The 11,359-nt window shown below is 46.0% G+C and overlaps 1 protein-coding gene across 1 annotated transcript in view; it reads right to left on the bottom strand.

Moving 5' to 3' along the window:
• Nucleotides 1-11,359, bottom strand: part of LOC146666956 (laminin subunit beta-4-like) — a 75,886-nt gene that overhangs the window by 20,740 nt on the left and 43,787 nt on the right. Inside the window, exons 18-23 of the mRNA XM_085415105.1 lie at nt 6,459-6,570; nt 6,066-6,246; nt 5,832-5,975; nt 5,507-5,738; nt 4,875-5,032; nt 4,497-4,721 (exon numbers count right to left, since the gene is read on the bottom strand). Coding sequence (XP_085271231.1) covers nt 4,497-4,721; nt 4,875-5,032; nt 5,507-5,738; nt 5,832-5,975; nt 6,066-6,246; nt 6,459-6,570 — 1,052 coding nt within the window. The remainder of the gene's footprint in view (nt 1-4,496; nt 4,722-4,874; nt 5,033-5,506; nt 5,739-5,831; nt 5,976-6,065; nt 6,247-6,458; nt 6,571-11,359) is intronic.

The following is an 11,359-nucleotide window of genomic DNA, read 5'->3' on the forward strand; positions in this document are numbered from 1 at the left end:
TTCATCAGCCCAGGCCACTCTTAAAAATATTCATGCACCTAAACCTGCCAGTATCACTCACCCTGTCATTATTTCCACCTCTATCAGTTAGCCAACACCCACACCTGTGCCAGCGCCCAGGCTGAGGGCAGCTGTGACCCAGTCCGCTCCTGCACCTGTTCATGTTCCTCGGGTGGGTGTGACTGATGTCCAACCACCTCCCGTGCCTGTCCCAGCGCCCAGGCTGAGGGCAGCTAGAACCCAGTCTGACCTCCCTAGAGGCTCGGAAGAGCTAGCCTCTCCACCTGTCAGTCTACCACTTCATCCACCTCCTGATCCAGCCTTTCACGCACTAGCACTATCCCTGGTCAGGCTAGCTGATCTGTTTCCAGCTCAAGAACCAGATTTACTAGCCCAGGTTTCTGCACCCGCTGGCCCTGCCTGCCTCCAGCCAGAGGCTCCCACGCTATTGCCTGCAACTGCTCCTCCGCCGGCTCCCACGGTGTCGTCTGCAGCTGCTGCTCCGCCGCAGCCTCCTCATACACGTTGGATTTGGCATCAGCGACCACCTTCCAGGCCGCTGACTGGACCTTGTCACCGGTGTGGCCGGCCTCTGGACCTGCTCAACTGCCGCCACTGCCTTCCACGTGGCCGGCCTCCGGACCTGCTCAGCTGCCACTACTGCCTTCCACGTGTCCGGCCTCCTGACCTACTCAGCTGCCGCCACTGCCTTCCACGTGGCCGGCCTCCAGACCTGCTCAGCTGCCACCACTGCCTTCCACGTGGCCGGCCTCCAGACCTGCTCAGCTGCCACTACTGCCTTCCACGTGGCCGGCCTCCGGACCTACTCAGCTGCCACTACTGCCTTCCACGTGGCCGGCCTCCGGACCTACTCAGCTGCCGCCACTGCCTTCCATGTGGCCGGCTTCCAGACCTGCTCAGCTGCCACCACTGCCTTCCATGTGGCCGGCCTCCAGACCTGCTCAGCTGCCACTACTGCCTTCCACGTGGCCGGCCTCCTGACCTACTCAGCTGCCGCCACTGCCTTCCATGTGGCCGGCTTCCAGACCTGCTCAGCTGCCACCACTGCCTTCCATGTGGCCGGCCTCCAGACCTGCTCAGCTGCCACTACTGCCTTCCACGTGGCCGGCCTCCGGACCTACTCAGCTGCCACTACTGCCTTCCGCGTGGCCGGCCTCCGGACCTGCTCAGCTGCCACCAATGCCTTCCACGTGGTCGGCCTCCGGACCTGCTCATTCGCCTCAGCTGCTGGCCACACAGCCGCCCAGCAGAACTGTTTTGGCTCAGCTGTTGGCCACGTGGCCGCTCACCAAAACTGTGCCTGTTTGGACTCTGTCTGTAGTCCCAGCCTGCTTCAAAATGGCCACCATCATTCTGTGCCCAAATCCTCCACCATCTCATCACTGAACAACTGGCAACCGGTAGCCCTGACCCACATCACTGAATTGAATTGAAATGTAAATCCTTCACCATAGGGAGAGGGCAACCAGTTATCTTTTGGGTCGAGTCAGGGTTACACTCTCAATGGTAGTGCTATAGAAGGACACCATCAGTTTCTGTGTGATATTATTCTTCCTGAGAATTCTCAGGAAGTACAGTTCTGTTTTGGACCTTCTTCAGTAGCTCAGAGGTATTTATACTCCAGGACAAGTTCTCCTCCATGTGGACTCCCAAAAAACGAAAGTCCGTCACCGTCTCCACACAGTCTCCCTTTATAGTTACGGGTGAAAACTCTGTCTTTTTCTTTCTAAAGTCAATTATAAGTTCTTTGGTTTTTGAAGTACTGAGAACAAGATTGTTGATTTTGCACCAAGACACCAGTTGCATCATCATCATGAGCAAATGTTTCGAGAGGCTGTTCAGGGACTTCATCTGCTCTGCACTATCCAACTGACTGGACCCTCTACAATTCAGATACTGCCACAACAGGTCCATTGATGATGCCATAGCCCTCACACTACATACTGCCCTGTCACACCTGGAGAAGAGAGACACGTATGTGAGAATGCTGTTTGTAGATTACAGCTCAGCATTCAATACCATCGTTCCCTCGAAGCTGGACAGGAAACAGCAGGATCTAGGATTGAACAGCTCCCTCTGCTGCTGTATCCTTCACTTCCTGTCTGAGACGCCAAGTGGTCAGATTGGCAGCTTCACCTCATCCCCCATCATAATGAACTCAGGTGCTCCACAGGGGTGTGTACTTAGCCCTCTCCTGTACTCACTCTACATCTATGACTGCACCGCCACTAGCAACTCCAGCATCATTGTGAAGTTTGCGGATGACACTACAGTGGTGGGTCTTATCACCAAAGGTGCGCTAACCAGTGCCCTGACCCACTGGTGTCGAGACAACCATTTCACCCTCAACGTCGCAAAGACAAAGGAGTTGATAGTGGACTTCCAGAGGTGCAGAGAAGCACACACCCCCACCACCATCAACTGTGGCGAGAGTGAGCAGCTTCCGCTTCCAAGGTGTACACCTGGCAGAGGATCTCACATGGTCAGTACAAAACAGTGAAGAAGGTCCAGCAGCGTCTCTTCTTTCTCAGGAGACTGAAAAGATTCGGCACGAGCCCCCGCATCCTCAGGACCATCTACTGCTGTGCCATTGAGAGCATCCTCACTGGATGCATCACCACCTGGTACGGCAACAGCACCGCTTACAACTGCAAAGCTCTTCAGAGAGCTGTACCAGTACATGTGATGTGACAATAAAAGTGATTTAATTTTGATTTGATTAATTATTTTATCTGAGCTGAGCACTAAATCAGATAAAAAGTCTGAGAAATCAGGTAGACGATAGATGATAACGAACAAGACTGGCCTTTTTACATCTGATGTGGACAAGGATAAGCATCAGGCTTTCAAATGAATTAAAAGTCTGTCTTCGTCTTTCATTAATTAATAGGCTGGTGTGAAAAATTGCTGCCACACCTCCCCCTCGGCCTGTGCTTCGAGATTTCTGGTAGTTAGAATGACTCGGGGGTGTTGATTCATTTAAACTAACATAATCATCCTGCTGCAACCAGGTTTCTGTAAGGCAGAGTAAATCGATTTGTTGATCAATTATTAAGTCATGTACTAACAGAGACTTGGAGGAGAGAGACCTAATATTTAATAATCCACATTTCACTGTTTTACTCTTTGGTTCAGATGTGGATACTGTATTGTTCTTTCTTTGTGATTGTTTATGTTTAAGTTGTTTGTTGCTGGTTTTTAGTTTGTTTTTTGTCTGTTTGGGAGCTGACACAGTCTCTATGGAGATGGGTTTTTGGGGGGGTAGCAGGAGGAGAGAAGCTGCAGAGAGGCGTGTAAGACTGCAACTCTGCTTCCTGGTCCCAACTCTGGATAGTCATATTTTGGGGGGTTTAATAAATTTGTCCATGATTCTAGAAATGAGAGCTGCTCCATCTAAAGTGGGATGGATGCCGTCTCTCCTAACAAGACCAGGTTTCCTCCAGAAGGTTTGCCAATTATCTATGAAGCCCACATCGTTTCTGGGACACCACTCAGACAGCCAGCAATTTAAGGAGAACATGCGGCTAAACATGTCACTCCTGGTCTGATTGGGGAGGGGACCAGAGAAACTTAGATCCAACATATTATTTTTCCAATAGTATATATTTTTTTTAATACCATTTGTATGTTTATAGTGGTGCAGAACTGGGCTTTTATTTTCCCAAATGTCTGCACTGAGTAGGAGATTGTACATGTGTATAGAAAAAAAAAAGGATTCTACTCTATTCTATTAGGGTAGAGATCTGTTTTAGTGTGTGGGGCTGTGGCCTCAGGTTCATATTATTAAATGGTGATCATGAAGCAGTGCATTTCAGATATTTTTACAGAGTAACATGAAAGTAACGTAACAAGTAGACCAACGAATGTCTTTCTTCTGGGTGTAATTAAGTAACATACTGCAATACTTTGAAGAAAATTGCTCTGTGTAATATGTGTAATAATTACTTTGTTGAGTGACGACACCAACACTGATCACAACAGAGGGAAGCACCTCCAACATGCACAAACATGTGACCCGCAGCATGCAGTGAATGTGCATGAGTGTAATTTCTTTGATATGCTGATTATTGATGGTGGTGACTCTCAAAGTGGAGCCAGTGAGAACTGATAAGGGAAGGAATTGAATTGATAAGTGATATCAATAATAGAACTGAAACTGCTAAATTCTTATCAATTCGAATCCCTAGTCAAGATTGAATTTAAAGTTTTCAATTCACTCAGCCTTACAGACACTCAAGAACCAGCGCTCCTTTACACTGAAAGTTAAGGTAGCTCAGGCACCTGATCAAGACATGTTTAAGTTGCCTCTCAGTGGAGGTTTAGTGGGTTGGGTGTCCAGCTGGGTGAAGACTGTGGGTTCCACCAAAAAAGGGACACATTAGAGGACACAGGAATACTTGGTGCCCCGATGAGGTTTTGCATACATGTAAGCGGATGAAAGGATGATAGATGAAGTTTCTATGTTTTGTTGTCACCTTTGCAGTCCTGGGTTAAGGCGTTGCCATGGTAGCCAGGTTTGCAGTGTTGGCAGTGCAGGCCAATTGTGTTGTGAAGGCAGTGTAGACACTCTCCTGTTGTGCTGTTACATGAGTTGGGATCATCAGGGTCGATGTTGTTGTTGCAGGGACACTCTTTACAGACTGCACCTGGCAATGTCAGATCACCATAGAAACCAGGGCTGCAGCTGTCACAGCTTACACCTAAAAGGGAAATGGAGAGTGATATATTTTATGTGTCTTTCCAAAAATCTGCTGCTAAACACTGACTCTTAGCATCGCTGCTGTCTGTCTGTCTGGTTGCCTCTTTTATGTAAAGAAGGTAAAAGTAAGTAATGCAAACATACTGGCTCTTACCTGTGTGCCCCTCCTGGCACTTACAGATGAGCCTGAGGGACTGTGGGTCATGCTGACAGGAAGTGGCGAAGAATCGTCCACTGCTCAGAACATCTGGACACAAACATGGCTGACAGGCCTGTCTGGAGATTGGGTCACCATAGTAACCCTCAACACACCTGCATCAAAATAGGTTTATCATGATTACCTGAACAGGTACCGACCCTCAGCAGTAAGTACTGGCACACTTATTTCCTGAGTAAATCTAATTTATATAAATTTACTCAGAGACGTAGCAAAGACATTTTCAGAGGGAAATTTTCAGCTGAAAAAAACCCAGCTGAGTTACAGTAAACAAAGGTTCCTTTTTTGAAATTGCATCTACTTGCAGATAAAAGCTGCATAGCTGAAAACTGAAAACCCAGCCCTTTGTCTAATTCTCTCTGTTCTTCATCATTATGGAGTATAGTATGTACTACATCTCTGAGTCGAGGAGAGGGCCTAAGGGTACATCTGTCACCATCTTACAATGCTGTGATTGCAGCCATTCCCGAACTCTCTGTGAATGGTACTCATGGCCATTGATCATGATAATTTTGCATATTAATGATTAAGGACCTGACCTCACAGTCCATTGTTTGTCAGTGACTAACCTTTCACAGCTGGGTCCAGTAGTGTGCTCCCTGCAGTTCAGACAGTCTCCGGTAAATCCATCACACACCTCTGATAGCCCATTACATTCACACGATCGACATGAAGGGAATCCCCAGAATCCCATCTGACAGCGTTTGCAGCGCTGACCCGTAATCTCTGAACGGCATGCACACTGACCACTGACCTGATCGCACAGCTCTGACACAGAGCCATGGGGGTCACAATTACATCCTACAAAAAGGTGAGAATTCATTGTGAATCAACTGTCAGACGCTCAGAGAGAAAACGAAAGGCAGTGTTTCCCCTCTGGTTTGGGTTTCTTACGTTTGCAGCCTTCAGGTCCAAAGCCAAACGTCATTGGGGCACAGGCATCGCAGCAACGACCAATCACATTGGCCTTACAGTCACAAAACCCACCCAGTTTACTGCAGGATGGTCCAGTAGAGCCAATAACATTACACCTGCAAACTGACCACAGGTAAAACGCAGATATAAACATATGAAACACTCATCTTTTCCATTGTCTCAGTCCTGGATCATCTCAGTCCAACTACTTACGGACAGCTCCATTGTGGATTTGTGCTGAAAGGCTCACGATGAGTCCCTCGCAGACTTCAGGTAGCGACTCCTGAGGGCCAGGCTTGACAGCCAATCCAGTACAGTGAAACTGGTGAAAAGTGTCGAGGTCGCTCTGGGAGCAGAAATTTTGGACTGACCCAATTCTATTAAAAAGACTAATCTGAAAAAAGGGGGGCATGATTAAACATGTAGAAATCACCTCATGTAGACACATCCCATCATTTAATTTTGAAGAGAAAAATTGAAAATTGAAACCATGCAATCTTCCCAAATTTATTTATCTCCTCAGCTATGATTGGACAGTTACTGTTAGTAGGAGGATTTCAGGGAATATGTCAATCACTTTATCTGAATAGATGAAGACCTCCTTACCGAGTCAATTAGGATGTGTGAACTATCAGATCTGGGCTGTTTATAAAAGGTGATATCCACAAAATATTGACCTCCAGCATTTAGACAGAGCAAAGAGTCCAGAATACCTCGTCTGGAAAAACAAAAAGAAAAAACAAACAAAAACTGCTGCTACTGAGACACAATCTCTGACACAAGTACACTATTAAGGCTTCAGAGAACCTTGGAGCTCACATAAGTACAAATGTGTAAGAATGTCTCTGTACGTGGAACCAGGAGTACAAAGGCACAACATTTGGCTCATGTGCGTTAGCTGTAGCTGCTGGCTGTCTGCTGTCGTTTTATAGATGTTCTGTTGAGAGTCCTCTCTCAGTACATCCTGGTATGGTTCACAAGCTGCACTAGGACTGACAACAAAGTGCTGCAAAGTTTATTAAATCATCACACACATGCAGCTACGCCCTGTCACTGATATGCACACAGAGCCTGCTGCCTCAGCCACAAACATGATGTCACCCACAGGCCACCTGATCATGGCCTCTATTAACAACTCACACAGACACTGTACAATATCCTGTATGTCTGTGAAGGTTCTCAGTCATCCAGGTCATCGTAGTCAAAGGAGCTTGCAAAGAAAGGCGTCTGGACTTCTTTAAGTTACTTGAAGACGGATGAGAGGTGAAACGTCTTCAAGTAACTTAAAGAAGTCCAGACGCCTTTCTTTGCAATATCCTGTACAATTTGCTAGTTTCAAAGAACCTGCTTAATTTCACATCTGAATAGTGTTGTGGCAGATTTCTTTTCTCATGTATTAATCACATATTTAATCATATCACATTATTTATAGTAATATCACTGTCACGGTCCTGGGTCCCTTGACCCAGCATTTTTAGTTCCTTGTGATGTTTGTAATATTGTACTTGTGTGAGTTATTCTATGGTTTCTAGTTTCGATCCCTTGCCCTTCATGTTTCTCTGTGTCCCCTCTGTTCTGTGTAAGTCTGTGTCGGCATGTTTGAGTTCCCCTCTGTCCCTCGGTTCTTAGAGTCCTCTGCCTTATGGTTTATGTCTCTGTTTCTTAGTTGCTTTCTCCACTGTGCCAAGCTTGCGTCTCTGTATGATACTTCCTGTTTTACTTTGATGGTCCGTGTCTTATGTGAATGTGTCCTGCTTTGCTCGTCTCGTCCAGCCTGATTACTCCCAGCTGTGCTCTCCTACTGTGTCTCATTCCCTCGTTATCCCTCTGTGTATTTAAGCCCTGTGTTTCTCTTTGTCAGTGTCGTAAATTCCCTCATGCTGTGTGTGATGCTCTCCGTGTTTCCTGGTATACTTTATGATTAGCTTTCCCAGTTTAGTTTTGTATTGCCTGTGTTCTATTTTTCCAGCAATTAAAGCTGTGCTTTTGAGTTCAAGTTCTGTCCCCGTGAGTTTGCGTTTGGGTCCTCTCCTGCCTGCCACACAGCCGAAACATGACAATCACTTTCTCACTTTACTATAGTAAGAGCACTCCTGTCCATAGTTTACATGCATGTGGAACGTAAACACAGTGAGGCCGTTAAACAGATAGTGGGAGTCCTGCTTATCAGGGATGTAAATCCTTAGGTGACGCCAAAGCAGAAAACAAGGTCATAATTCTCTCTGAGGGAGGAGGTATTGCTCCACGTGAGAGGGGCCAACATGTAAGAGTTTGTGAATGTTCTTTGTCTGTGTCTCTGTATATATGATGTAAGGGCGGTGGCCACAATTCAGAGATGGTCCTGGTGTTTCACTGGGATGCTCTCTCCATATTGCAATGTGTTTATTAAACCCACTTCAAATCAAGCTCACTGGGTGTTTTGCAGGTAATTGTTAAATTTTCCATAACAATTTGCCGTTGTCAGGCAGGATTCCTCCGGTGAGTTTCGCTGAACTACGGGCACACAGTGACTGGCCATCAGCAGCAGGACCAGACGGCATCCCAGGTCGTATCCTAAGAGACTGTGCATACCAGCTAGCTCCTGTGTTCACTGAGATATTCAACATCTCTTTATCTCAGTCGGTGATCCCCACATGCTTCAAAGAGTCCATCATTGTTCCTGTCCCGAAGAAACCCCACCCTGCTTCTCTCAATGACTATCGCCCTGTAGCCCTCACCTCAGTAGTGATGAAGTGCTTTGAGCGCCTGGTCAGAGACTTCATCATTTCTTCACTACCAGACACACTGGACCCACTACAGTTCGCTTACCGTCCAAATCGTTCCACAGACGATGCCATCTCTCATCTCCTCCACACATCACTCACTCACTTGGACACTAGAAGGGGGAATTATGTTAAAATGCTCTTCATAGACTACAGCTCTGCATTTAACACCATAATTCCCTCCACACTCACCACCAAGCTGGAGCATCTGGGACTCAGCTCATCTATGTGTCAATGGATCTCCAACTTCCTAACTGGCAGACCACAGGCAGTAAGGATGGGCGGACATGTCTCAGCCTCCACCACTCTCAGCACTGGAGCCCCCCAGGGGTGTGTTCTGAGCCCCCTGCTGTACTCTCTGTACACATATGACTGCGTGGCCACTACCAGCTCCACCACCATCATCAAGTTTGCTGACGACACCGTCGTGGTGGGCCTGATCTCTGATAACAACGAGACGGCCTACCTGAAGGAGATTAGGAATCTGGAGAACTGGTGCCAGAGGAACAACCTCCTTCTAAACATCAGTAAGACAAAGGAGCTGATAGTGGACTTCAGCACTAAGCAGGAGAGGAACTACCAGACCCCCGTCATCAACGAGTGCCCAGTGGAGAGAGTGGACAGCTTCAAATACCTCGGAGTTCACATCACGCAGGACCTGTCATGGTCCTGTCACATCAACTCCATGGTGAAAAAGGCCCGTCAGCGTCTCTACCACCTCAGACGCTTGAGAGACTTCCAACTGCCCTCCAAGGTGCTCAGGAACTTTTACTCGTGCACCATAGAGAGCATCCTGGCGGGAAACATCTTAACCTGGTTCGGGAACAGCACCATGCAGGACAGACGAGCTCTACAGAGGGTTGTGCGATCAGCTGAGCGCACCATCCGCTCCGAGCTCCCTGACCTGCACTCAATCTACAGCAGGCGGTGCTGGACCAAGGCCAGGAAGATGGTGAAGGACCTCAGCCATCCCAACAACAGACTGTTCTCTCTGTTGAGGTCAGGAAAGCGATTCCGCTCCCTGAAGACCAACACAGAGAGACTGAGGAGGAGCTTCTTCCCGCAGGCGATACGGTCTCTCAATCACAATCACACCACCACACAGTACTGACCCACACATACAGTTCTTACACACACTGGACTTTCTGGACTTTGTTTCCACTTCATCACTTAAATCACGCTGCTGTCATTGTGTATATGCTGCTGTTATTGTGTATATATTTATTTATATTTCTTCATACATTCTTATATAGTTCTATACTGTGTATTTTGTTGTACAGTTATTTTATTTTCAACTTTAATTTATATATTTTATCTTATTCTTTCCCAGTTAAATTTACCCTTCATTCTAATTTGTGTTGTACAGTTATTTCATTTTTAACCTTAATTTATATTTTATTCCTTCCTAGTTAAATTTACCCTTTTTAATTTTTCATATTTATTTCCTATCTTATTCATAGCCTTTTCCTTTTTTGTTTTCTTTAGGTCATGAGCAGTTGTCCAAGCATTTCACTACATATCGTACTGTGTATGACTGTGTACGTGACAAATAAAATTTGAATTTGAATTTCCTGAGGTAAAATTGCCTTAGTCCCACCATTCCTTTGTTTTCAAAAAAAGAAGGAACCACAAGATGTGCTTCAGCGACTCACACATGCAGGAATTTTTTAATGAACCAAGAGACGGACTGCAAATGATTTAGCTGCTTTGATTTGGGCAGGGTTCTTAACCAGACAGATGGGAAAAGCCTTGGTTACTTATTACTGCAACAAGTAGATTCAGGGTCCTAGAAACTCAACGAATTTGGGTATCCTAGTGTGAGAAATTGCACCTTGTTGTGGTAGTAAGTGCAGGATCTTAGAAGCTCAATAATTTGAGCATTCTAGTGTATGGCAGTTTAGCACTTTTGCACCAGTGAAAAAAGGCAGAAAGGCCTTGTTCGTACAAAGGAAGCTGGGCTCAGAAAAATGGCTACTGGAGCAGTGGGAGGCATTCCTCCACGTTGTCTGGTTGAAAACTCCAAGTGTGTGGAAGATGGTTGTGTGATGGAAAGTGTGATATTATTCTGTTATCATATGTTACCTTATATATGTAATCAAAGTAGTTGAAGTATGATACTGCTGTAGATCATATTATACCCTTTAACATAGAGTGTGTGATCAATATGTAGTTTTAGTTTGCATTTTACTTCTGACTTAAAAGAGTGTGAAAATCATTAGATCTATTGGATTGACCTGTATTACTCGACACTGTTGAATGTGTTACACTGTTTCTTGACATTTCATACTGCTGAATCATGAAGAGAATGTTGTGTGCAGAGGACCTTGTGCAGATAATAGAAGAAACAGACCACATTCCAGACCCCCACCTTACAGAGAGCAGAGAAATAAGGAAGCCGAGGTCATAACTTAGGCGCCGTAAGAGAGAAAGAATGTGAATGTTTAGGCTTTTACGACTAGGTGGGGGCCACTAGAGGGTATAAAAAGCTGAGTAACCCGTCACCATTTTGAGACTTGCTGTGACCCTCTGCAGGCAGGTCTCCCCATCATGATGGTTTTAATGCTCTTAAGTGTTGAATTGTATGGAAATAAATGATTGTTGATTGAGCATTTATACACCGAGTACTGTCCTTCCTTCAGCCCAAAGATTCAAAGAATTGGGAGATTTCAACAAAAGATATGTTGACAGGGATAAGAGTTTTTTATTGTTTGTAGTTTTTTGTTGTTGCTGTTGTTGGGTTTTCTG

Source organism: Rhamphochromis longiceps, linkage group LG7, assembly GCF_057381845.1.
Source record: "Rhamphochromis longiceps isolate RC_006_pf linkage group LG7, R_longiceps_female_GT1.1, whole genome shotgun sequence".
NCBI classification, from domain to species: Eukaryota; Metazoa; Chordata; class Actinopteri; order Cichliformes; family Cichlidae; genus Rhamphochromis; species Rhamphochromis longiceps.